The following is a 24,814-nucleotide window of genomic DNA, read 5'->3' as shown; positions in this document are numbered from 1 at the left end:
TTACCCTGTCCTGCATCCCTGGCAACCGTTGTTCATTGTGATTGTTTATTGAGGGTGGTGAAATTAATAGCTAAGTTGTGGCTGTGGCACTGGAATAAAAGTAATTCCAGATTTGAAAGTGCTGAGCTATCTTTTCACCTGTCTTGAATTTATTAATTCAGTTGTGCCTAGAAAGAAATTAAAATGGGACTTTGCCTGTTGACGTTTGCTGGGATTTTTCGAGGTCCTAATTCTTAGGCCCTTTGTATGTGTTATTTTGCAAATTGAATCACTGTCAGGTGCTAGTAGTTGAAATCATGCTCAGATCTGACTTTTTAAAAATCAGCTTTGCTAAATAGGATAGATTACTGACTTTATTAACTTTTGACTTTCCAAGCGGCTCATCACTAAATTTGTCTTTTAAGTTTCTCAAGTTGGTCAATAGAGAGAGAGAAGTATCTTACTCTTGGATCACATTGAACAAGGTTTTCATGAATAGCCGGCACTCTCCACCAAATGGTCAGAAATCTTGGGGAAAGTTTCTTCTGTTCTCTCTTTCTTTCTCTGTTTTTTCCCTCTTTCCTTCCCTTTCCTTCCTTTCCTGAGCTCATGCACAGAAAAATTTCAAATTGAGTTTTTTTCCTTTTACACATTCTTTATAGGCGTGTGCCAAAATTCATTTATTATTGAAACTTGATTTAATACTTTAATTGCTTTTTCTTTTCTTTTTTTTTTTTTTCCTTTACCTTTTTGCCATTTTTATCTACTAGACTTTAAGTAAAAAAAATTGGTGTGGGGATCAGGAAACAGCTATAATCTGATTCATTTTGAATCTTTGAAACAGATATTCTCTGACTTGGAATAAATGAACCTTAGGTGGGAGACACTTTGTCTAGCAGGATGAAATGATGAGACTGTTATGGACGTGTATGTATTTTCTCCGCTTCATGTAACTGTGGGTGGATGAGTACAAACACTGGACTGCATGGTCAGAGCGTTCTAATTTCTGTAAAATCCATGATCTATTTTCCATAGGATGCCAACGGTCTTCCTTTATAAATTTTAACTTTGTCTCCCTAATTCTGTTTATAGAATTAAAATGATCACTTTCGGGGCGCCTGGGTGGCGCAGTCGGTTAAGCGTCCGACTTCAGCCAGGTCACGATCTCGCAGTCCGTGAGTTCGAGCCCCGCGTCGGGCTCTGGGCTGATGGCTCAGAGCCTGGAGCCTGTTTCCGATTCTGTGTCTCCCTCTCTCTCTGCCCCTCCCCCGTTCATGCTCTGTCTCTCTCTGTCCCAAAAATAAATAAAAACGTTGAAAAAAAATTTTTTTTTAAATAAAAAAAAAAAATGATCACTTTCATTCCCTGGGAGCTTGTTGGTTTTTTTAGCTTCTGGAGCATCTCCCAGGTTCAGAAGAGTAAGCTTGAGGCTAAAGAGAGTTACCTATAGCCTGGTTCCTGTAGAGAATAGATGTCTGCACTTTGGAGGGGAGTGTCCTGAGCTGTCGGTCACTTTCCTTTCTTATAATCTCTTCGTCTTTTGTCAGGATTTGAGGACTTTAGGTGCTTTGTGAGTCCATTGTGCCACTTCAGAATTGCCCTGCTGTCCCGTCTCTAGGTGAGGAAGTTGTTGGACAGGTGACAGTTGGGCAGCAAAATATGCTTCAGGGCACCTAGGTGGCTCAGTCAGTTGAGTGTCCAACTCTTGATTTCAGCTCAGGTCATGATCCCAGGGTTGTGGGCCCCTCGTCCGGCTCTGTGCTGAAAGCATGGACCCTGCTTAGGAGTCTCTCTTTCCCTCCCTCTGACACTCCCCCCCCCCCCAAATGAAATTAAAATAATTTTTAAAAAATGCTTCACTTGATCTGTAAGTTACCTTAGGACATAATGAAAAGATCCCTTGGTCTCAGCTGCATTGTCCAGGAAGTGTGCCTGCTTGACCTGTTGCTGAATAATAGAGCAAGGCAAGGCTTTATATGGGGCATTGTCATGAGGCAACTTATTTAATGGGTTCCTCCTGTACGAATTCACTGTTAGGCAGAGAGGAAGGTTTTTGGTGTATCCAGATTTCTGGCTGTGGGGTATTTTTTCCTCTGTTACCAGCCACAGATCTGTAACTGCTTTCCAGGAGTGGGTGACAACTCTAGAATTTTCTTACATTGAATGTAATGGTAGCATTGGCTGAATTTATAAATATAATTGCTAGCTTTTATTTTTCTTTTAACTTTTTGACAATTTTAGACTTAAAAGTTGCAAGAATTCCCATGTATCTTTCACTCAGATTTCTTAAATGTTAATATTTGCTTTTGCTTTTTTTATATATGTAAATATATGTGTATATGTATGTGTATACACATGATTATGTGCTTGAGAGTAAATTGCAGTGATGCTTATTTTATTACGCATTTCCTAAAGACAGGGACAATTCTTAAATAACCCACAGTGCTATGATCAAAAAATCAGAAATTCACATTGATACAGTGCTGTTAGCTAACTTACAGCCTCTGTTCTTATTTGCCAGTTGTCCATATCATGTTCTTTATAGTAAAAGAAAATCCCAGGTCATGTGTTACATTCGGTTGTCATATCTTTTAAATCTGGAACAGTTGTTCAGTCTGTTTCGTGACGTTGACAGTTTTGAAACTTACTTATTTTGTAGTGTGTCCTTCTCTGGCTATTCTCTGATCAAGTTGTGCTTCATGTTTGAGTGCTTTATTTTCCCAAAGTATTGAGCTCCCTAATGAAAAAGGGAATGAATAAGATCCCTTAGTGGAAGTAGGAGAGACACAGTGGCCAGTTCTCCACTGGGAACCCTAACAAAGTGGAGCGGACGTGATTGTGGCAGCTGGCTTGGAAGAATACTGCTAGATTCCAGTCTCTCCGTCAAGCACCCTGTTAGAGGTGATGCAGGTGCTCTGTGTTTCATAATCTCCCGCTGTTTTGTTATGTGTTCAAAGCTGTAGCTTAGTGACCAACAAAAGATGACAGTTTCTCTGGCAAATGTAGTATCTCTCCCCACCCCCACCACCCCATACACGCAGGCATTTAAAATCTTATTTCATCGCAAACCCATTCGACTCTGCCTTTGCTTTCATAGTAGTGTCTCCGTGATAGAATACTCCTTTTCCTTAGTTCCCTTTCACTCATAGCCACATTTGAGAAATGAGAGCGCAGTGGCCAGGAGTGAGGCCTGCAGAGTCACTGTCTAGATCTGAGTCCCGCCCCTGCTCTTCCCTGTTAGCTGTGGGACCTTGGACAAATGGCTCAGCCAGGCTGAGTCCACAACATAGGCATTTTGTGACTTATTACTAACTAAAAGCGTGAAAAGAGTAAATCTCCCATTTATTGAGTACTTACTACGTGCCAGCATTCTAAGTACTTTATAAAACATAATTGGTTGTGATGTGTCAGTTTTTCCAGAACTACTTTCATTCTTCAAATTCTTTAAGACAAGAAATAACACATGTAATGCTAGTGTTTCTAATTGAGATCTTTAATTTTTCTGTCCAGCAGATGGAAAGGTTAGCAGGTAGAAGTTCCCAATCAGTACCATATCAGAGATCGGTGTTCTCCTTTGCTGATCCGTCATCTTTTTTTTAGGAATGGGATCTGTTGGGTAGTTTTACTGGCTTTGTGCTGATTTCAGATTTTAGATGTTGAGGAAATGGGAGTGGCAACAGGAAATGGGAGCCAGCAGCTGGGAAACAAGTTTGTAACTTGATGTCAGTGACCTGGTCTTCACTCGTGGAAGACAAAATTACACGGAACTCATTGGTAGAGCAGGTGTCTCACCATTTTGTTTCAGTTTTTCCATTTGTGAGCGCATGATATACAGCTGTTCAGAACTATAATGTGTTCCATTTGGCAGTTATCTAGAAAGCATTTTATTTTTAAAGTATGACATGGGTGTTCAAAATTTGTAAGTGCCCTAAATGTAGCTGCTTAAAGATCTGACACATATGCCATATGAGTCTGTGTTTAACTTAGTCTTAAATGTTCTTAAGGGCAGGCCCCATTTTATCTTGATATTTATTTCTTTTCTAATTTAGACACACTCGTTTACATAACACCATGGTGTGCAAGATAGTGCAGCATCCACTTGATTAGCTGACATTGCTTTAAAATTTTATTTATTAACTTCAAAAGGAATCTCACTTCCGATTACTCTTGTGTATTTAAGCCAGTGAAGAAAAAGAAGATAAAACGAGAGGTTAAGATTCTGGAGAATCTTCGTGGTGGAACAAATATCATTAAGCTGATTGACACTGTGAAGGACCCTGTGGTAGGTGCCTGATGGTGGGGGGAGAAGGAGAAAGTGTGTGTGTGTGTGTGTGTGTGTGTGTGTGTCACACAGAACATCAAAATAATGAGAAACGTCATTACATAGTGGGAATGATCATGTTTTTCTTTACTACTGAATAATTTTGAAAACGAGAAAAAATCATGATGGTCCAGTGATAAAGTAGCCACCACCACTTTTAGGGAACCTAAAAGTGTGTATAGAAAAATCCCTGGCCCAGGTTTATTACCTCCTCCTGATTCAGCCCACAGATGTTCGCTGAATGTCTTCTTTAAGTGCCTACTTTTCTTCCGATTTTGAAAGCTTATTACCACCAATTAGCATTGTTGTACTTCACAATGTCAGCGTAACATTTGAAAATCTGGGTTTGGAGAAGGAAATACCGAATGTCTCCATGTGGACACCTGGCCTGGAGAGCTGGACAGATCACAGCCCCGCAGCCCCTTTGAGGAAGGCACCTTGCTGCTTCTCATACTAAGCTTTAATTCAGCATCCGCCACTGGGGCTCATATTGTACATGCTGATACAACTAAACTGTTTCTGTTAAATATACTTACTTTGTAGCCATTTTAGATGTACTGGTGTTTAATTTTGTTTTCACTTCTTGAGAAGTAACTTAACCCTAAGTGTTTATGATTAGCTAGAGTTTTTATGTTCCACTTCCCGCCCCATTTCTGTTCTTCACCTGTTCTGCCTCACCTGTTTTCCTGTCCTCCCAGGATAGCCTTCTGTTTGAGAGGTAGGTCTTTGCTTCTGTCTGATGAAGACCTAAAGAAACAATGTGCTGGGGCGCCTGGGTGGCTCAGTTGGTTAAGCAGCTGCCTTCGGCTCAGGTCAGGTCATGGTCTCATAGTTCGTGAGTTCAAGCCCCATGTCAGGCGCTCTGCTGTCTGTGCAGAGCCTGCCTCAGATCCTGTGCCCCTCCCCTGCTCTCTCGCTCTCTGTCTCAAAAATAAATAAATAAGTAAACTTGAAAGAAAGAAAGAAAGAAAGAAAGAAGAAAGAAAGAAAGAAAGAAAGAAAGAAAGAAAGAAAGAAAAAATGATGTGCTAACGTGCGTTGAGTGCTTGCTATGTGCAGACACCATTCTGTACAAAGCCATTCAATCCTCACAAGTTGAAGCACATGCCATCATGGGCCACAGTGTTACTTGCACAGATAAGAAAACCAAAGGCTACAGGGGTTCAATGATTTGCTCAAGATTCCCCAGTGTTATTAAACTGAAGAATAAGGAAAATTTTTCTTCTTGGACCCTCGAAAGACTGAGAAGAATGGTTGTCTGCTAGAATCTAATTGGCATTAAAAGTATATCCCAGGGGTGCCTGGGTGGCTCAGTCGGTTGAGTGTCTGCCTTTGGCTCAAGTCATGATCTCACAGCTCGTGGGTTTGAGCCCCGCGTCGGGCTCTGTGCTGACAGCTCGGAGCCTGGAGCCTGCTTCGGATTCTGTGTCTTCCTTTCTCTCTGACCCTCCCCCACTTGTGCTCTGTCTCTCTCTGTCTATCAAAAATAAATAAAAAAAAAGTATATCCCAGCCCGATCAGCTCAGATTGATTTTATAATGACTCACTCTGAAATCCATAGTCTTTGAAAACGGCCTGCAGTGTGAGCCAGTATGTATTACTGTTACACCAGGAGCATCTTCATTTTGCTTCTTCTTTTTTTTTTTTTTTTTTAAAGTTAGTGATATTTATCTTACTGTTTTTGTAATTTGTTGTGTGAGGCATGTGTGTGTTTTATATAATATGTAACACAAATCAAGGTGGATGAAAATCAACAGGGAGCCCTCCTCCCCAGACCTGTAGGGAAATGGACTTGCTCCCAGGCAGTAAAGAGATCTGGTGGTCTAGATGAAACCCTGTCATCCTTGGGCTATTGAGGAAACCTTTGCCTACGGCTGCCGGGGCTGCTTGTTCTGACAAAGACTTGTGTGCATGTACTGTGGCCTGTCTCCTAGGTAACTTCCACCTGCTTCCTTGAGCAAAACTTCCTGGCCATAGAGATTTCCAAGGTGACTTTCTTCCTGTAACCCTTTAAGCCTCTGCTTTTCTCCCAGTTTGAAAGCTTATTACTGCTAGTTAGCATTATTTTACCGTAAGTAAACCTGACGTTTGAGAAATCTATTTACACAAGGAAATACTGGATATTATGTACTCATCGCATTAACGATTATAGTGCTTTAGAAATACTTGGTTATGCATGAATTTTGGGGGGAACATATCTACTTTGTACAGTCAGACGTTCTCCGGTGGTCTCTAGCCAAGGCAGTAATTTCACATTATGGCTTGCTGATAATCATAGATAGTTCCCATTTGGATCCTGAAAAGGCCTATGATAGATTCCCAAGACGTATGATAATTCTGTAAAATGCATCTGGGTTGCTAAACCAAGATGAAAACATGTCACTCCTTTTGTGGTTGGCAGACTGGAACACTGCAGAGTGTAAATCTTCACATGATGTGCCAGGCCCACTGACAGGTTGGTCAGAGGATTAAAAAAAAAAAAAGCAACTTATGAAAAATGTCAACCATTTACAAAAGTAGAGTGAATAATATAATGGACCGCCCTGCGCACATCACTCAACTTTAGCAGTGCCTTAGCTTGTGGCCAACTTTGCTTCATCTGCCTGCCACCCACTTTCCCACCACCCACCGTCCCCACTTATTTTGAAGCAAATTCCAGACACATAGTCTCAAGAGGATACTTTCTTAAAAGGCTCTCCCTGATCATTTAAGTGGGATTTGGGGATGGATGGGTATGACAGAAGCAAAGTACGTTTATTGTTTGAATACTTATAAGGCATTACTATTGTCTCTTGCAGTCAAAGACGCCGGCTTTGGTATTTGAATATATCAATAATACAGATTTTAAGGTGCGTATATGCTTTTTCTTTCTGGCATGGGGGTGAGGGGGGGTGGGGAGGTGGCGATAAATACTGTTGATACTTCAGAACACGAGGGGTTCAGGAAAAGTCATGGTGAGATTGGGAATTAACAAATTGGATTCCTTATAGCAGGAGTACAGGATGCAGAAAGTGGGTGGGGTTCTTGCATTTGGTGAAATTACTCATCACCCTTTGCCTTGCTTACTCTGAGAGTAGCTGCTAGTCTAAGCTAATGCCTCATCTATAATACTCCTGTTTTAGACAACATAGTTTTGGGTAGATACTTGATTTGCATAGGAATCTTCTGTTGCTGATAAGTCATAAACAGATATAGGGCTTACATAAAAAGAAGCAACACATGGGATTCAAGCTGTCAGAGTGTGTGTGTTCATGTACACTGTATACAAAGCAAATGACACAAAAAAGCTAGTTAAGAGACACTGTGCTTTAGAAAAACCTTATCTTGGGTTATTTACATTTCTTGTATTTATAATGCAAATTAATTTAGACTTGAAGTGTAATTCCAAAAGCATGGTTTTAAGCTCGTTTTTCATGAGTTTGTTTTTGTTATTATTCAAACACTGAAGCCTTAACTTCTGCCAAGGTTTTTGGGGCCAAACATTCTGGTCACGGTAGAACATAATATGAAAACCAATATAAAAACAAAATAGTGGCATTGATTTTGAGAGGTGTTTGGAGAACTTTTAGGTGATTTATAATTCACTGTCAGTGAATGAAAGGGTTGTGGTTTTATTGTGATAGAAGTTAGGGGCAAAACCAAATCAGCAGTTGAAAGATGCTGGTATTAGGAGTGAAGCTTGTGGGTGAAAATAAAAGAGCTTTATCTCACATTTAATTTTTCTTAGGTAATCACTCTAAAACAACTTTCAGGGTTAATTTGTGGAAAATAAGTAAAAGTGGCTATTACAACTGATAAAACAATAAGCAAGTTTTATATACAGTGTAGCTTTTCCATATGTAACAAGTTCCCTTGTTAATGTGACTCTTCAATTTTTTTTTTTTTTTTAATTCTTTAATTTAGAAAGAGCCTCTAATGTGACTCCCTAAGGGTGAAATCAATAGTGAACTCATAAAAATAGGATGTATGGGGCACCTGGGTGGCTCAGTCAGTTAAGCATCCAACTCTTGATCTCAGCTCAGGTCTGGATCTCAGGGTCATGAGTTCAAGCCCCACATTGGGCTCTTACTGGGTGGGAAGACTACTTTAAAAAAAAAAAAGGGGCGCCTGGGTGGCGCAGTTGGTTGGGCGTCCGACTTCAGCCAGGTCACGATCTCGCGGTCCGTGAGTTCGAGCCCCGCGTCGGGCTCTGGGCTGATGGCTCAGAGCCTGGAGCCTGTTTCCGATTCTGTGTCTCCCTCTCTCTCTGCCCCTCCCCCGTTCATGCTCTGTCTCTCTCTGTCCCAAAAATAAATAAACGTTGAAAAAAAAAAATTTAAAAAAAAAAAAAAAAAAAAGGAGGGCTACATTTTCCATTAGCGTAGCAGTGCTTAGCTGCTAAAGTAGTACTCTGCTGATCCACAAAGCCAATCACACTTTTGCCATTGAATGACCCAAGTTTATCATTGAATGACCCAAGGTGTACGTATATGAGTGGGAATGTGTATGCATTTCTTAATGAAACCAAACATTTTCCTAAATACAAAAGTTTGAAAGCTAGTCTTAATGAAACTTCATAGCAAAATGCCTAAGTTAAATGCTTCTGCTTCCTTAATAAGTTTTTACCAATTGTCTAGCCATACATATAAAAATTTCACTTCATCATTTTGTGTTTCTTGAATTGATGCCTGCTCTGTTGATTTAACAGCAGAAATTTTTAACTCCCTGGAGAAATCTTATTTCGTTTACATCTCAACTCTCAAAGAGATGTTTTAATGGCACACATTCTCTAGGAGCTTCCTTTAAAGAGATCGTGGAAGATTAATGTTATTTGAGGCTTGCATATCTGAAAACATTTCTGTTTTATGTTTCCAATTAATGTACTTGCCATGGCATAGAATTCTGGGTTGTAATTAATAATTTTCTCAGTTTTGAAGAGCTTTTTCCCTTATCAGCCCTGAAGCCATTCTGGTTTCACCTTATGTGATCTGGTTTTGGTTTTGGTTTTTCCTTTGGAAAGCTTTTGGGTTTTCTCTTCAGCCGCAGTCTGTGAAATTTCACAAAGATGTTCCTTCGAATGGGTCACTTTTATCTTTTGTTCTGTGCACTTGCTGGGCTTTTTCAATCTAGAAACTCATGTCCTTTCATTTTAGAACAATATTTTTAACATTCTTTGATTTTCTTCTCTTCTTTGTTCTCATTTTCTAGAACTCATTCGAACGTTAGACTTTATTTCTTAGCTCTGTTCTATTCTCTGAACTTTTAAAAGTAGTATCCTGTTCTTTTATGTAATATCTTCTATTTTCTCACTGAGAATATGTGGGCTTTCTCCCCCCCCCCCCCGCATGATGTTTTCTTCTTCATACTCTTTCTCAGTTTTTCTTTCAGATTCCTTTTTTTGTGCATTCTTGTTTTTTGTCTGTTATAGTTGTCTGAAATGGCACGGACTTTGTCTACTCCTGTTTTAGAGGACTGAAATTACTGATGACGGCTTGTCAACTCCTGTCTTGAGGTGGCGAACCTGGCCACGGGCATCTCAGCCTCCAATGGAGGAGAGCTCTGGGAAAGTTCTGTAGACTTTCATGTAATTCCCTCATTTTTGGTGTGGTGTTTTAAACTTGTTTTCCTGTTTTCAGCTGAATCTGTTTACTCTCTTTCCTTGGTACCTGGGGTCACTGATTCCTGAGCCTTTCTGTAATTTCTTTCATGTGAGGTGGTTTGTTTCCGGATCCCCTCCACTTTGGTCAGAAGTTCAGCTTCTTTGGTCTGCTGAGTCAGTTGGACATTTTTTTTCTAGCTTCAAAATGTTGTCATCTCTTCCATTCTCTTAGTTGTGAGTGAATCCCCCCTCCCCCACCAAAAGCCCCATTCCTTTTACTGTTAATTTAGAGGAGCTTCAGGAAGAAGTATAGGGAGGATGTATTTGGTCTACCGTATTAAACTGGAGGTCCAGTGAATGTTCAAGCCCTGCCGTTTTAGTCTACTTAGAAGATCACCAAGCAGCAGGTAGCAGAGGTGTATTTCGGAAGAACAGATCATGATGAGACAGTCATTGTCTTTTCCGGGTGGTAGGACAGACCACAGACAGAAATCAGTTAGTTTAATGTCCTTTTTATTTTGTCATGTATCTGTCTTAATTATAACAGTTTGTTTTTATTTTTTTCATTTTACTGTTAAGTGTATTAATAACTGGACTTAAGGTATCACCCAGGGGAGTTGGTCCCTGGTTTAGCATCCCAGGTGAATCAACAGGGATACAACCTGCAGCCTGTTCTTTTCAGTATTTTTTGTTAACACAATTGATAATAAACTTTTATCTATAATTTCCTTTTATTGCAAACTCTGATTTTGGCTTCAGGATTATATTGACTTCATAAAATAAGTTGGGTAGTGTTTCCTTTCTAGTCTCTGAAAGTTTATATGAAATAAGGGTTATCTAAGTAGATGTCTTTTTGGGAGGGAAGGGAAGACCTTGAACTACACTTTTCTTTTTTACTTATTTATTTTTAAAGTTTATTTATTTTAAGAGCACAAGTTGGGGAGGGGCAGAGAGAGAGAAAAGTTGGACTCTCAAATGACTGAGCTACCCAGGCACCCCAATAATATTTATTATAAAAGTTGACCACTTTCAATTTTATTTACATAAAGTTAATAGAATTTTCCTAGGGCTTAAAGACTGTAATGTGTTTGTAATTATGTTTTCCTTTACATTTTTGACATTATTTTTGCTTTTTCTCTTTTTTTAAAAAAGTATCAGTGTTGCTACAGAGGTCTTATTAATATTTTCATGGAACTGGCTTTTGGTTTTGCTCAAATGTTTTTGTTTTTTCTATTTCATTGTTTCTGCTCCTATCTCAGTTCTTTCTTCTTCCCTTCTTTGTTGCTTTTCTTTCTTGGGTTTTTACGGTTTTCCCCCTGACTTCTTGAGTTGAAGTCCACTCATTTCTTTTGTTTCTTGATTTGTGGTGACTGTGCTTTACGTGTGTGCCGCCCCAGGCACCACCTTAGCTGCTGCATGCCGTGATCATGGAGCTCATTTCCATGTAGTTTTCAGATTAGAAGTACAAAGTACTTGTGGATTTGGGTTTTTCTCCCCAAACTTTGTACTTGGAAAAATTTTAAACCTACTAAAAATCGGAAGGAGTGGTCAATTAATACCCTCATGTTATTCCCCTAGATTCACCGGTTGTTAATATTTGCCACATTTGTGGGCGTCTGAGCGCCTGTCAGTTGAGCTTCGGACTCTGATTATGGCTTAGGTCTTGATCCCAGGTTCATGGGATCGAGCCCAGTGTTCAACCCTGTGCTGAACATGGAGCCTGCTTAAGATTCTCTTTCTCCCTCTGCCTCTTTCCACTGCTGGAGTGCTCCTTTCTCTAAACAAACAAAAACCACCTGGGGGGGGGAAAAAACCACCTGGGGGGGGTGGAAAACACTTAAAAAAACTAAAAATATTTGCCACATTTGATGTTTTCTTCCCCTCCCCCCCCCCCCCCACTGGCCCTTTATCTCTTTTTACTGAAATCCTCTTAAAGTAAATTGCAGGCGTCATGATACTTCACTTCTAGATATGCTAGCACTGGAACTAGGCAGGACCTTTTTCCTGCATGACAGTACTGTTAGTACAGTTAAGAAATTTAATATCTATGCAATAATGCCACCTAACACACAGTACAGAGTCCCTATTGAGAAGTTTCCCAGTAATTAATTATCCTAAGAATGTCCTTCATAGCTGTATGTTTGTGAATAAGATGATGGAGGAACCACTTGTTTTTTTCAAAAAAATTATTCTGTTATTGTTGATTTATAATTTGGCTATCTTTAGGTCCAGAGGAACATGACCTACATAATGTCGGTTTTTGGAATTTGTTGATGATTCCTTTGTGACTTTAGTACATGGCCATTTTTTTTATATCAAGTTTGTTAATTTAGTTCAGATCTTCTATCGTCTTACTCATTTTCCCCTTGATACTTCGTTTTATGAAAGAGCTGGTTTGGTTGATTTCTCCTTGAAATCCTCAGTTATGCTTCATATGTGTCAAAGTGATAATAAAAGATACATAGTGACACTTAAGAAAAAGAATTTCCAAACAAAGGAATAGGAAAGGCCAGTTTCTAAAAGTGGAATGAACAGTTACAGAACACTCCCAAACTCACCATTTTCTCCAGAAAGTTAAAGTACCGTTTGTATAAGAAAAAGTTTCTGTTGAGACCTGCTTTTCATCTTTCTATGCCTTTGGAAGAGTATAAATAAAAACGAATAAAAGGGCACCTGGGTGGCTCAGTTGATTAAGCGTCTGATTCTTGATTTCAGCCCAGGTCATGATCTCATGGTTCATGATTTCGAGCCCCACATCAGGCTCTGCACTCAGCACAGAGCCTCCTTGGGAATCTGTCTCTTTCTCTCTCTCTGCCCTTCCCCTATTGGCGCTCTCTCAAAATAGAATAAAAATAAACTTTAAAAAAACAAGTATGCATTTTAAGCAAAATCTATCATTTGGACATTTTAAAGACTGATAAGGCCCCCTGAATAGGCTGCATTTTTTTTTTTTTTTTAATTTACATCCAAGTTAATTAGCATTGCAACAATGATTTCCGGGGTAGATTCCTTAATGCCCCTTACCCATTTAGCCCATCCCCCTCCCACAATCCTTCCAGTAACCCTCTGTTTGTTCTCCATATTTAAGAGTCTCTTATGTTTTGGCCCCCTCCCTCTTAAAGTCCTCATATGAGTGAAGTCATATTTTTCTTTCTCTGACTAATTTCGCTTACCATAATACCCTCTAGTTCCATCCACGTAGTTGCAAATGGCAAGATTTCATTCTTTTTGGTTAATAGACTGCATTTGAAAAGGAAGCAGACCCATTTTGCTCCGTAGAGAATTTCTAAGTCACTCCCATAGAGATGGGCCTTCACTAGCTGATATCTTGAGGCCTTGTTAATGCTGTTAGAGTTTGATACAGAGATCTTCTTTATAAGACATTTTCAGGTCATTAGTCATAACTTTGATTTGCTTGATCAATGATTTGTCCTGCTTCCTTAAATTTCTGAAAATATTAACCTTGGTTTTTATTCTGGATCTTGGGGTTACACATTGATGCCAAAACAGGTGACAACTGCATTAGGCACCTTTCACTTTATGTCCCACTCCCCCTGCTTTTTCTTCTCCCTACATGGGGCCCCCTGGGATTTCTGGATACAGACCAAGTGAGGTGTGTATGTGAGGGAATCTGCCAGCTGCGTGTGCAGCGTGAGTTTGCTGTGTTGCTGATTCCCACCTGTGACTAGGAACCTTCCTAAAGTGGGTAGTCATCCTAAATGACAGTCACTGGGGATGGGGAACCTGGTCATGATGCACCTGAGCTATACCCGCAGTCCAAGGACCTATGGGTATATAGCAAAAGTGAGGCCCACGTGGCCATTCCTTTCTGGGCGGTTGTTCTAAACCCAAGGAGATTTGGAGTCTGTTAATCAAATTGACTTTTTTTTTTTTTCCATTGTCCTCCTCAGACCTTCGCAGGTTAATGAAAAGTCCTAGGAAATTTCCACCTTTAGCCCTTTGGGTAGTCCTCAGATAGCCCTGATTTCTAAGAAAATGCCTGTGTTTGAAGCTTTGGAACCAATGTAGGATTGGTGAATAGTCTTCCTCAGCATCTTTGTAATCTTCTGAGAAGCATAGGCCTGCTTTGTTTTTGATAAGTCACTTATTTTATAAAAATAAAAGCAAAGCTAACTTCCTGCTGACAATTTGCCATTGGACACAGCTGGGTAAGAAGAATGGAGGAAAAGTGTGGCTCATGTGAACTTTCCCTTTATAACTTGTCATAGACTCTTCGGACTTGTATTTCCTGGAAAACCATTTTAATTTTGTTCCACCGGTGAACATCATCGAAGACAAATGTTCATCAACTGCCTTCTGGGTACAAGCTGAGAACCACCATTCATGGGGTGGGGTGTATACAGGGTATGCTATTCCACTGTTCGGTTATCTTAGCGCTTAGACTGTGGACCAGGTTGTACAGTGGCTTCTTGCATATTTGCAGGAGGGAGAGCAAAGAAGTTGAGTCACCAAGTTGGTGACTACCACCGGCCCCAGAACCCGTTTTTCCCTACCAATGTATGCACTTGATATGTGAGGGCGCTGGCATGAGACTTGAGGGGTGGGCAGAGGGGAGCAGCCTCTTGGTGCTCACAGCCAGGTTAGAGAACCTTAGGTCACTGCTAGTATCTGAGTAGGGAGCATCAACTCCGGGGACGCTGCTGCTGTCACTGTCCTCTGAACACCCCAGCGGACATTAAGTAGCATGGGTTCAGAGAAGGAAGGAACCACTGTTAGCTTTGTAGAGAGTAGATGGGATGGGCTTACTTATAGGCCGAGGGAGAGGGGTGGGATGTTAGAGATTTGGGAGGAGGTGGGGACACTGGAGAAGGAAGAATGGAGGAAGCAACCGGGGTTTATTTGGTCTGAAATGGAGACAGAGCTGTGAAAGTTGGTCAGAGCCAGACTGTGGACCCTACTGAGTCCTAAATTTTAGGCCCAGGTGGTAAAATGTAACATGTAGTTGGGTCTCCTCCTATCCTAAGCTCCTGAGAAATGAGAGTAAATGTCGGCCTGTCATTCAGGACTCTGTAATGTATTAGGCCTAATACATTCATTCATCTAGTGTTTTTTATATTACATAAAATTGATATTGGTTGGAGTAGCTAGAAGCACTATGTTGGCGGTCCAAGGACATTTATTATTATTATGCCTTATACCATTTGCACAGATGCTTGGTATAGATACCACGTGATACAAGAGGAATGCCTTCCACAGACAAAAATCCAAATGATAAAATAGCCAGTATTTGTTTTATGGAAATAAAATATTCCAGCCCCCTCTGAGGGTTAGAAAATGCTCGCTTCACTGTCACAGTCTATTTAATGACATGAGGTTCAATTTGGTGCGTCTCTGGGAGGGATCTCCCAGAGGAGAGCTGGGAGAGCTCCTCCCAAGGAGAAGCTGATTTGACACCCAAAGAGATAGTATCTTTAGCCTGTGTCCATCCATACTGGTGCTGGGACGCTGTCTGCAAAGTCTTCCCTGCCGTGTGGAGCTGGGGGACAACAGAACGCTTGGGTGTTTAGCTCCTGAGCAGAAGTGGTGGCGTGTTGGTGCCACGTGCCCGGATGCTTTCCTTCCCACCCCAGGTTAGTTTCCAGTAGCGGAGCAGCTCCCAGCGCCGCGGGTGTCCCGGTCCATGTGTCCTCATTCCCTGTGCTGCGCTGAGCCAGCTGCTCCCGGAGACTGATGAAGTCAGATATTCTTGCCAAGCTGGGGGGGAGAATTACTCTCACTTATTAACAGGGAAAAACAAGTCCTGGTGTTCTTAGATGTTAAATTTGATTCTTGGCAGATTGTTTTTCTTAATCTTTTTGAACAGGGGTTATATTTACGTGGATCTAAAATTATAAAATGGTATGTGATTAAAAGTCTTATTTCCCTGAGCCCCAGCAGTCCATCCCCCACATGCATACATGTGAAACCATGTTTTATTAAGGTCTTCATATCATTCGTATGAATGCAAACAAATAAGGATGTGTAGTTTGGCTTTCCCCTCTTCCTCAGACACATTATATAGGCTGGTCACTGCTCGTTAGAGAGTTTCCCTCCATTGCCTGAGTCTTCCAATAAAGAAACAAAATAAGTTTAATAAAGGTGCACTGACTAGTTTTATAGACAGTGCTGCTTTGGACTGATGGGGAAAGAGCTCTGCTTGGAATTGATTACCAAAAATAATAGTATAGTTTCTGATGAGGTTCTGTGATGACTCTAATGAACCTGGATGTATAAATGCTACTCTGTCTCCTAGAAATTGAAATTTTGAAAAAACTCAGAGTGGGTGTTCCTTTGGATTATTGGTAATGAGAACTCTTTCATGTGTCCTTTTTGCCTGGAGTCATTTTCACTTCCTGTCACTCTTCTTTTTTTTCCTCCAGCATCTCACTCCCCTGCTCCTTTCCTAAGCCTCTTACCATCTCCAAGGGCTATCGCAGTCACTTTCCTCCTGTTTCTGTGAGCAGATACACTCATGAGATGTGGCCACTTGCCACATGGGCTGATGAAATTCTTCAAGTCCTGCTCTCCACTTAGTTCTCTACAGCACACTGTACTGCTATGCTGTGCTTGTAGTAAGAATATGAGGACAGTTGGACAACTTGGACTTCGTTTCCGTAATAATGTAATTGTGGGTGTTGAAATCCTGGAGCATTAAACAAGTTTTTAAAAGATCCATGTTGGCTTGAATGTTTCCCTTGGAATTCTTTTTTTTTTTCTTCCCCTTAACAAGAGACTGAAGTATTAGACCCTCATCTTTGGTCTTTGTCCCCATTTGTTCCAGATCAGATGGTAAAAATTCCTGGGATTCTTTAGGGACTTAAGTACTAAGTTTATAGAGAATGGTGACCAATGTTTGGGATGACAAGATATGATGAGACTAAATTAACTTTCTGTTTTCTGAAATCTGTTTCAGCAACTATACCAGATCCTGACAGACTTTGATATCCGGTTTTATATGTATGAGCTGCTTAAGGTAAGTGACATTCATAATAAGCAGTGGATTTTTTCAGGTGTATTCGTTAAAAGAGAAGTTCTTGGGGGGACAAAGAGATCTCAGACTCTTTCTTGATACTTAGAGAATTTAGTGAAGTGGGAGTTTTCTTGTTGTTGTTTTTTAACTTACACTGAGATCTCTGTTGCAGGATCTTTACATAGAAACTTTCTCAGTGGAACTGAGAAAGATGGCCAAGTCAAGAGATACTAGGGACATTATACCAGAAATCAGAACCTCCTTCATAGCTTTTATTGGCCCTTGGGTTTTCTTTTTGCTGCTTAATTAATACTATTGGTTTTCACTGTATAACAAATCACCCCAAACTTAATGATTTTTTTTAAAAAATCTGTGGGTTAGCTGGGTGAGTCTTTTGGTCTGGGTCACCTTGACTAGAGCACATTGGTCCAGGATGGCCTCGTTCACATATCTGGGATGGCAGCTGGAATACCTCAAGGCTTGTCCTCCAGGGGTTTAGTCTAGGGTGCTTCTTCCCATGGTGGTATCTGGCTTCTTAATAGCATGAGAGGGCAAAGTTTGATGTGTAAGCACTTCTCAGGCTTCTGCTTGTATAAATGTCTACTAAATGCCCTGTTGGCCAAAGCAAGTCATGGGCCAGGCCCGCATTCAAAGGGTGGAGAGGTAGACTATTTGATGGGAAGAGCATTGAAGTCACAGTGTGGAGGGAATGCGTACTGGGATGGTAGGCATTTTCGGCCTTCTTTATCTTGCCATCTCTCATAATCCCCTTCCCAACCTACTCTTTGGCCCTGACTAACCTTGACGCGCAAGAAGAGGTGATGGATGGTCCGTCTTTCTAGGAGACTTAGTAATCCCAAGATGGAAATTCTGAAACACTAATGGTTGATGGAGGAATGTTTTTTTGGTTTGCTTGTTTGTTTTAGTTTTTTTAGTCTAGGTAAACACTTAGGTAAAGAATTCTAAAAAGCTTTGTAAAATGGGATAGAAGAATTGTTCCTAAGTTGTTTGGGGTCATGGATCACTAGGAAAACATATAAAACCTCTCCAAAATGCCTGTATACATATACAGTATTACCTAAAGTCTTATGGGGGTTGTGGGTCTCAATTCAAGACCTCTGAAAGAGTAGAGATGACTGAGTTACTGGCATTATTGAAGAAAATTGCCAAGATTGAGTTTTGATGGGATTGCGAACAGTTGCTTGAACAAAATCCCAAATTAAGGCGAGGCTTTAGGAAGTGGGACTTTGAAGAACTGGCTGTGGGAAGTGAATGTGTTTTCTTATAAGCACTTGCACAAACCACTTGTCATTGGTACCAAGGTGGTGGATTTAGGTGGATCACTCTTACAACTGATGGGTCTTTCTTTTATCAGTAAGATCAGAAACATGGGAGGGTAGAGCTGGGTTTATCACACCTCTCTCCATGTCCTCTCCAGACCAGAACGAAGGCCTTGGTGGGAAGAGGTTTGCAGTGTTGTGGTCTTGTGAGCTCTCAGGCTTAGCTCCTTTCCTGGAGGCCCTTTCCAGAGAACCCCATGCATTCACCCTATGAGAGCTATAATCCAAAGCTGTCACTTGGTTATTTTTTTTAAGTAAGGGGTTAAGATTTTTGTGGTTTTCACTTAGTGCACACCAAAGGTGAAGATTTATAACCCAGCACAGTTGTCCTTAGATCGGGTGAAGACATCCCAGTGGCACAGGTCTTTGCAGGCTGGTCATTCAGGTGGTTCTCTGTGTCTGATGTCCCTAGCAGCTAGGCAGTAAGGGCTTGCTTTCTGTTAATGTGGCACACAACCCCAGATGAAGCTTGAAAAATGTCTTTCATGCTTAATGGTCATATAATATCAGATTCTAAACTGAAATAACTTCCCCAAGGAATCTAAAAGCATGTCAGTAACTCCACAGGGAGTCTGACCAGTGAAGTTGGCAAAAGAATTCTTTTACTGTACTTGTTCAACTTTTGCTTTCCTCAGATATTTCTCACATCCCAGGTATTATGATCCTAATTAGTTCATTCTTTTGGGTGAAGACCAGGCAAAATAACAGAATCAACACTTGCTGAATTTTCTCTTCGGGTGAAAAAAAGAAAAATGGGGATAGGGTAGGGGAAATATGTAGCTTCTCCCAAAAATGTAGAAGAAACTGAGGCTGAGGGCTATTGAGTCGTTGCTGGGTACACTGTCTCGTCTCCTGATTCGGATCCAGGGAGGTCTGTCCTCAGGAGCCCTGGTTTCAGAAAACATTGCCGCAAAGCCACTGTGGAATCTTGCTACAACTGTTTTTGTGAACCAAAGAAAGAAAAAAATTAAATTGAAGTAGAAGCTCCATAAATGAACAATTCTTAAGTGTGCAGGTTTTTGGATTTCACGTAAGTAAAACCTTCACCCAGATATATGTGGTACTATGCTGTCCATTATAGTAGCTGTTGCCCACAGGTAGCTACTTAAGTTTTAATTTCAATTTAAAGTTCCTTTGCTTAATCACAGTAGCCACAGTTTGTTTATTCAGTAGCCTCATGTGGCTAGTAGCTGCCATATTGGACAGTGCAGATATTTAGAATATTTCTGTCATTGCAGAAAGTTCTGTTGGACAGGGCTGGTCAAGAATATTATGAGTACACCAAAAGGTCTCATGTGTCCCTTCTCTTCAGGATCCCCTCCTCTACCACCAAGTTTAGTTTTGCCTGTTTTAAACCTATATATAAGAAACATCATACCCTGTGTCTGGGGAAAGCAAGATTTGCTTGTTCCCAGAATACCAATCCTAGGGATCATTTTCGGACTTACGCATTCTCTCCTATGTAAAAATGCCTAGTCCAGTGGTTCTCAACCAAGTCAATTTGGCGATATGTGGAACCACTTTTGGTTGTCACAGTTTGGAGGAGTGCTACTGGCATCTGGTCGGAAGAGGCCAGGGAGCCTCGTAAACATCCTGCCCTGCACAGGACTGCTCCCCACAACCGGGAATTCCCCGGTCCAACACGTCAGTGGTGCTGAGGTTGAGAAACCCTAATTTTGTCCCGAGGAAAACTCTACCAAGAGCACTCAGTGCCGAGCACATAGTAGGTACCACAAGATGATGGATGGCTGCAAGTATTGTTACCCAGGGAATAACATTTGAGTGGGCTGCAGTGCTTTTTGAGACCAGCCAAAGTGCCCAATTTGAAATTTATGAAAATAGATACTATGTTAGAAAAGGAGATTTAGAGCAAATTTTTGCTTTCTTGAACACCAAAGACAAACTGCCTGAAGAAAAAACGGGCAAAAGATTTGAATCAACATTGGTCTGAAGAAAATAGAGGATGACCAGTAACACCTGAAATGTTCAACTTTGATGACTCATTAAGAAAATACAATTCAAATCCACAATGAGATCCCACTTCAAACCTGTCAGAATGGTCGTAATTACAAAGATGAACCAATGACCAGCATTGGCGAGGATGTGGAGAAAGAAGCCTTCATACGTTATTGATGGGAATGTAGAATGGAGCAGGCATTTTGGAAGACATTTAGGACATTCTTGAAAAGTCTGATGTAAACTAACATACAGCACAGCACATCCACCCCTAGGAATCTGCATAAAAGAAATGAAAGCCTATGCCCTCTCAAAGACCTGTGCATGAATGTTCATAATAGCTAACAACTGGAAATAGCTCTGATGTCCATCGACTAGTGCGTCTGCACAGTGGAGTACTACTCAGCAAGAAGAAAGTAACGGATGAATCTCAGCAACCTGCTGAGCGAAAGAAGATAGACAAAGTGCTGTATATTGTATTTTTCACTTAATGAACGTCCAGAAAAGACAAATCCATAGTAACAGCAGGTTTGTGGTTAAGGCTGAGGTAGGGGGCAAATGGGAAATGAGATTGATCACAGGCAAGCTAAAGGGAAATTCTTGGGAAGATGGTAAAGACTGGATTATGGTGATAGTTGTACAACTCTATAAATGTGCTAAAAAAAAAAAAAAAAAGTATCGTACAGTTAAAAATCTTACCTGCATATCATTCATCTTTTAGGAAGCAATATCCTCCCTTAGAGTAGAAATATAATGTAGTAATATCCTTCCTTAGAGTAAAAATGTAATGTTTTTTTTTTTAATTTTTAAAATGCTTATTATTTATTTTTGAGAGAGAGAATGAGACAGAGCATGAGTGGGGGAGAGCAGACAGAATCCAAAGCAGGCTCCAGGCTCCGAGCAGTCAGCACAGAGCCCAATGCAGGGCTCGAACTCATGAACCATGAGATCATCATCTGAGTCGAAGTTGGACACTTAGCCGACTGAGCCACCCAGGCGCCCCCAGAATATAATTCTTAAAGGCCAGCTGGCTCAGGGATTGTTTTTTTTGTTTTTTTTTTTTTTTAATTTTTTTTTTCAACGTTTATTTATTTTGGGGACAGAGAGAGACAGAGCATGAACGGGCGAGGGGCAGAGAGAGAGGGAGACACAGAATCGGAAACAGGCTCCAGGCTCTGAGCCATCAGCCCAGAGCCCGACGCGGGGCTCGAACTCACGGACCGCAAGATCGTGACCTGGCTGAAGTCGGACGCTTAACCGACTGCGCCACCCAGGCGCCCCTCAGGGATTGTTTTTAAATTATTTTTTTAATGTTTATTTTTGAGAGAGAGAGAGAGAGAGAGAGCTAGCGAACAAGTGGGGGAGGGGCAGAGAGAGAAGGAGACATAATTTGAAACAGGCTCCAGGCTCTGAGCTGTTAGCACAGAGCCCGACACGGGGCTTAAACCCACAAACCTTAAGATCATGACCTGAGCAGAAGTCAACGCTTAACCGACTGAGCCACCCAGGCACCCCTCGGGGATTATTTTTGAAGGAAAATACTAATACTAGAATACTTGTTAATCTCAAAAATCCACATGGGGCACTTGTCTAAAACATAAGCCATGTTGAACAATACGTTTAGATACCATTCTTCGTGTCCACAGGGACTCTTGGCGTGGCATTTGAACCCCCTATGAGAAGTGACTCTAGTGGGTTTCCCAGATCTGTTTTTAAACCCATTGAATTAGACTAACAGGCTGATGTATGATTTCTGAGTCTAGGTGGCTGGTAAAGTGTTACCAACTACAAGCAGGAGGAGTGTCCAAAGTGTCTCTGTCTCCTTTTTAACATAGCCCCCTTTCCACCAGCTGCCAGCATAGTGGGCAGAGAGCAAGGGATATCTTCTGAGCGTGTTTATTCTCATCTGTTACAGACAGTAAGCTGCACTTTAGGAGATACTCAAGTCAAGCTATCACAAATAAGAATATGCTTGCATTGGGAATTGGTAGACGGTTTGCTTATTTTTCTCTGTGCTTTCTTATCTAATAGGCTCTGGATTACTGCCACAGCAAGGGAATCATGCACAGGGATGTGAAACCTCACAACGTCATGATAGATCATCAACAGAAAAAGGTACCGTTGCAGCCAGGCAGCAACAAGTCTTTCCTTGGAAGGCTTACCGCCGACCAAAATGCTGGCCAGTACTGAGGTGGTACTGGAGACCCATGCTGTTTTCTTTGGCGGGCTTCTGTTACTTCTTAGTCTCCAGGGTTGCTTTCTACTTTGCATAAGTATAGTACACAAGGAAAGTAGACAGCTGAACCTAACTATAGTCCCTTGTTTATTTTGGTCATGGTTTTCTGGAGGACCCTGCAAAGAAACTACAGCTGATGGTTTCTACTTCATTTAATGACCCTCAGACCAATATGCCTGGCCTCAAAAGTACACTTGGGTCCCTCCTTATTTTGATATTCAGTTCTGGTTGTCCCTGATAGATGAGTAAATGAATCAGTTACTTAGATTAATGAGAAGCTGGAGCAGTGCTTTGATCCTGGACTGGGGTTGTATGTCCCCAACCCTTTCCGTTGTGGCTAGAACTTATAATGGAAGCTATTAATGATAGGGGAATGTGTTATACATGGAAGTGCTATGGAGACAGAAAGAAAAGCTTAAGTTTTATTGATCTAAAGAGAATGAGAAGCCCAGGATAATTTAAATTTTCAAAAAGAAAAAGCAAATAGGATTTTGAGTGCTCTGCTCTAGAAATGACCTCTTCCACAGTTGCTGAAAGTGTAATTTTTGCCAGTGCGCTTGCTGACATTTTTTGTGTGGCCCACGTAATTGTTAGCCAGTGTGATGGGGCCTGGTTCCAAGGCACAGGAGTCTAGAACTACATGCTTTACATGTTTGATTTCTGTCATGTTTGTAGCTGCGACTGATAGACTGGGGCCTGGCAGAGTTCTACCACCCTGCTCAGGAGTACAATGTCCGTGTAGCCTCGAGGTACTTCAAGGGCCCGGAGCTTCTCGTGGACTATCAGGTAAAACTGTTAGCCAAGCACCTGTGCATTCGGGGTGTATTGCCTTAGTGCTTCTCCCCGTTTGCTGTTTATTTAGCAGTTTGGATATATTGAAAACCCCACCCAAAGTGATAATTTCAAATTTTTCTCAATGACTTTTTTTTTTTTTTTTGCTTCGAATTGTAAAATATGTGCAAAGGTCACCCTGAAGACTAGAAATTCAGATCTGAAAAATGCATTTGTAACACCCTTCCCTGACAGGCCAACCTTATTTTCCTCAGATGTATGATTACAGCTTGGACATGTGGAGTTTGGGCTGTATGTTAGCAAGCATGATCTTTCGAAAGGAGCCCTTCTTCCATGGACAGGACAACTACGACCAGGTGAGCAAACACTAACTAGCCCCTCCCTGTGTAGGGGCAGAAGCCGAGAAAATGGAGTACTTTGACAGGGGTGATACCCTTGAGCCACTAAATATCGTTGAGTGTCTGCACATAAGTTTTCCTTCAGGGTAAAGAATTTCATGAAATTTTGTCTGTGGTTACCAGGTCCCCAAACATAACAGATAAAGCGATATTATGCCCCACTTCCAGAGTGAGTCTGTGAAGTCACGCACTCCTTGTCTAAATAAAACTAGATTCTAGTCCTTAGGTGATGCCTCTTGTAATCGTCAGCTTCTAGATTATTGTCATAAGTTGTTACCATTTTAAAGGCAGTTTGGAAATTTGCTTTCTGTGAACATCGTGTCCTTGTGTCTGCCGCTGTCAGCCCCCGGCTCCAGTCTGTATCTGGTGTCTGGAGGTAGAGTGATGTGGAAGTCCCCCTAATTCCTTGGGATAGCACCTCACAGGCTTGCAGTGAGCCCTGTGCTCAGTGATTTGGTCAGTTTGTTTTGTGTTTCAGCTTGTTCGCATTGCCAAGGTTCTGGGTACAGATGAGCTGTATGGCTATCTGAAGAAGTATCACATAGACCTAGATCCGCACTTCAACGATATCCTGGGACAGTAAGTAAGAGAGAGGGAGAGAGAAAGAGGGTTTTACCCCATTTCAAAAGTGGGAGTGTTGGCTGAAATCGCTGGCTAATCCTAGCAGAATTGAAATACACTTCTTTATTCCTGTGTGTATTTTTTTTTAACTTGTTTTTTGAGAGTATTTGGGCAGTGTTTACATGTGTCTTTCGATTATTGTACTTCTCCAAGAGATAGTCTGTCAATCAGTAAAAAATTGAAGACAAAATCCTGTTACAGAAACCAGCTTTCTGGTACAGCATGTGCTTATTTTAGAAAGCTGTGATTCTTCTAGGAGTAAGACTGTTACAGTTTTTCTTGTTCGGTGTAATGGATTTTCCACAAGATAGCAAATTTGAAAGCATATTTTCAGGTACAGTGCAGTAGTGTTGAAAAGTAAATGTGTTGACAATATTCAAACAGTGGTTTATGGAACCTCTATGTTTCTGAGGCTAGCTCTCTAAATATTTCTGCTGAACAACAAAAATAACTCCCATCACCTCTGTGCCTCACCAAAATTGACTAAAAGCCTGAGGCATAAAAAGTGATCTAGAAAGGTGCCACAAACTAAATCATATGTAGAAGTTAGAGCTAATTTTATTTATCAGTCATAGAGCACAGTTTTTATTTTAGGATGCTGCGAGTGTATCTGTGTGGGGGTG

The 24,814-nt window shown here is 41.1% G+C and overlaps 1 protein-coding gene across 5 annotated transcripts in view; it reads left to right on the top strand.

Annotated features, from left to right (window-relative positions):
- CSNK2A2 (casein kinase 2 alpha 2) overlaps nucleotides 1-24,814 on the top strand; it is a 38,962-nt gene that overhangs the window by 5,950 nt on the left and 8,198 nt on the right. For 3 of the 5 annotated variants that reach the window (XM_043599321.1, XM_043599322.1, XM_043599320.1), the window contains exons 3-10: nucleotides 4,160-4,261; nucleotides 6,235-6,288; nucleotides 7,099-7,149; nucleotides 16,792-16,851; nucleotides 22,176-22,259; nucleotides 23,056-23,166; nucleotides 23,427-23,528; nucleotides 24,049-24,149. In XM_043599321.1, the coding sequence (XP_043455256.1) occupies nucleotides 4,160-4,261; nucleotides 6,235-6,288; nucleotides 7,099-7,149; nucleotides 16,792-16,851; nucleotides 22,176-22,259; nucleotides 23,056-23,166; nucleotides 23,427-23,528; nucleotides 24,049-24,149 (665 nt within the window). The remainder of the gene's footprint in view (nucleotides 1-4,159; nucleotides 4,262-6,234; nucleotides 6,289-7,098; nucleotides 7,150-16,791; nucleotides 16,852-22,175; nucleotides 22,260-23,055; nucleotides 23,167-23,426; nucleotides 23,529-24,048; nucleotides 24,150-24,814) is intronic. The other 2 variants (XM_043599323.1, XM_043599324.1) reach the window with 2 other exon arrangements.

Source organism: Prionailurus bengalensis, chromosome E2, assembly GCF_016509475.1.
Source record: "Prionailurus bengalensis isolate Pbe53 chromosome E2, Fcat_Pben_1.1_paternal_pri, whole genome shotgun sequence".
Classification (NCBI taxonomy): Eukaryota; Metazoa; Chordata; class Mammalia; order Carnivora; family Felidae; genus Prionailurus; species Prionailurus bengalensis.
The sequence above is the reverse complement of the archived record's forward strand: the minus strand, read 5'-3'. Positions and strand labels throughout refer to the sequence as shown.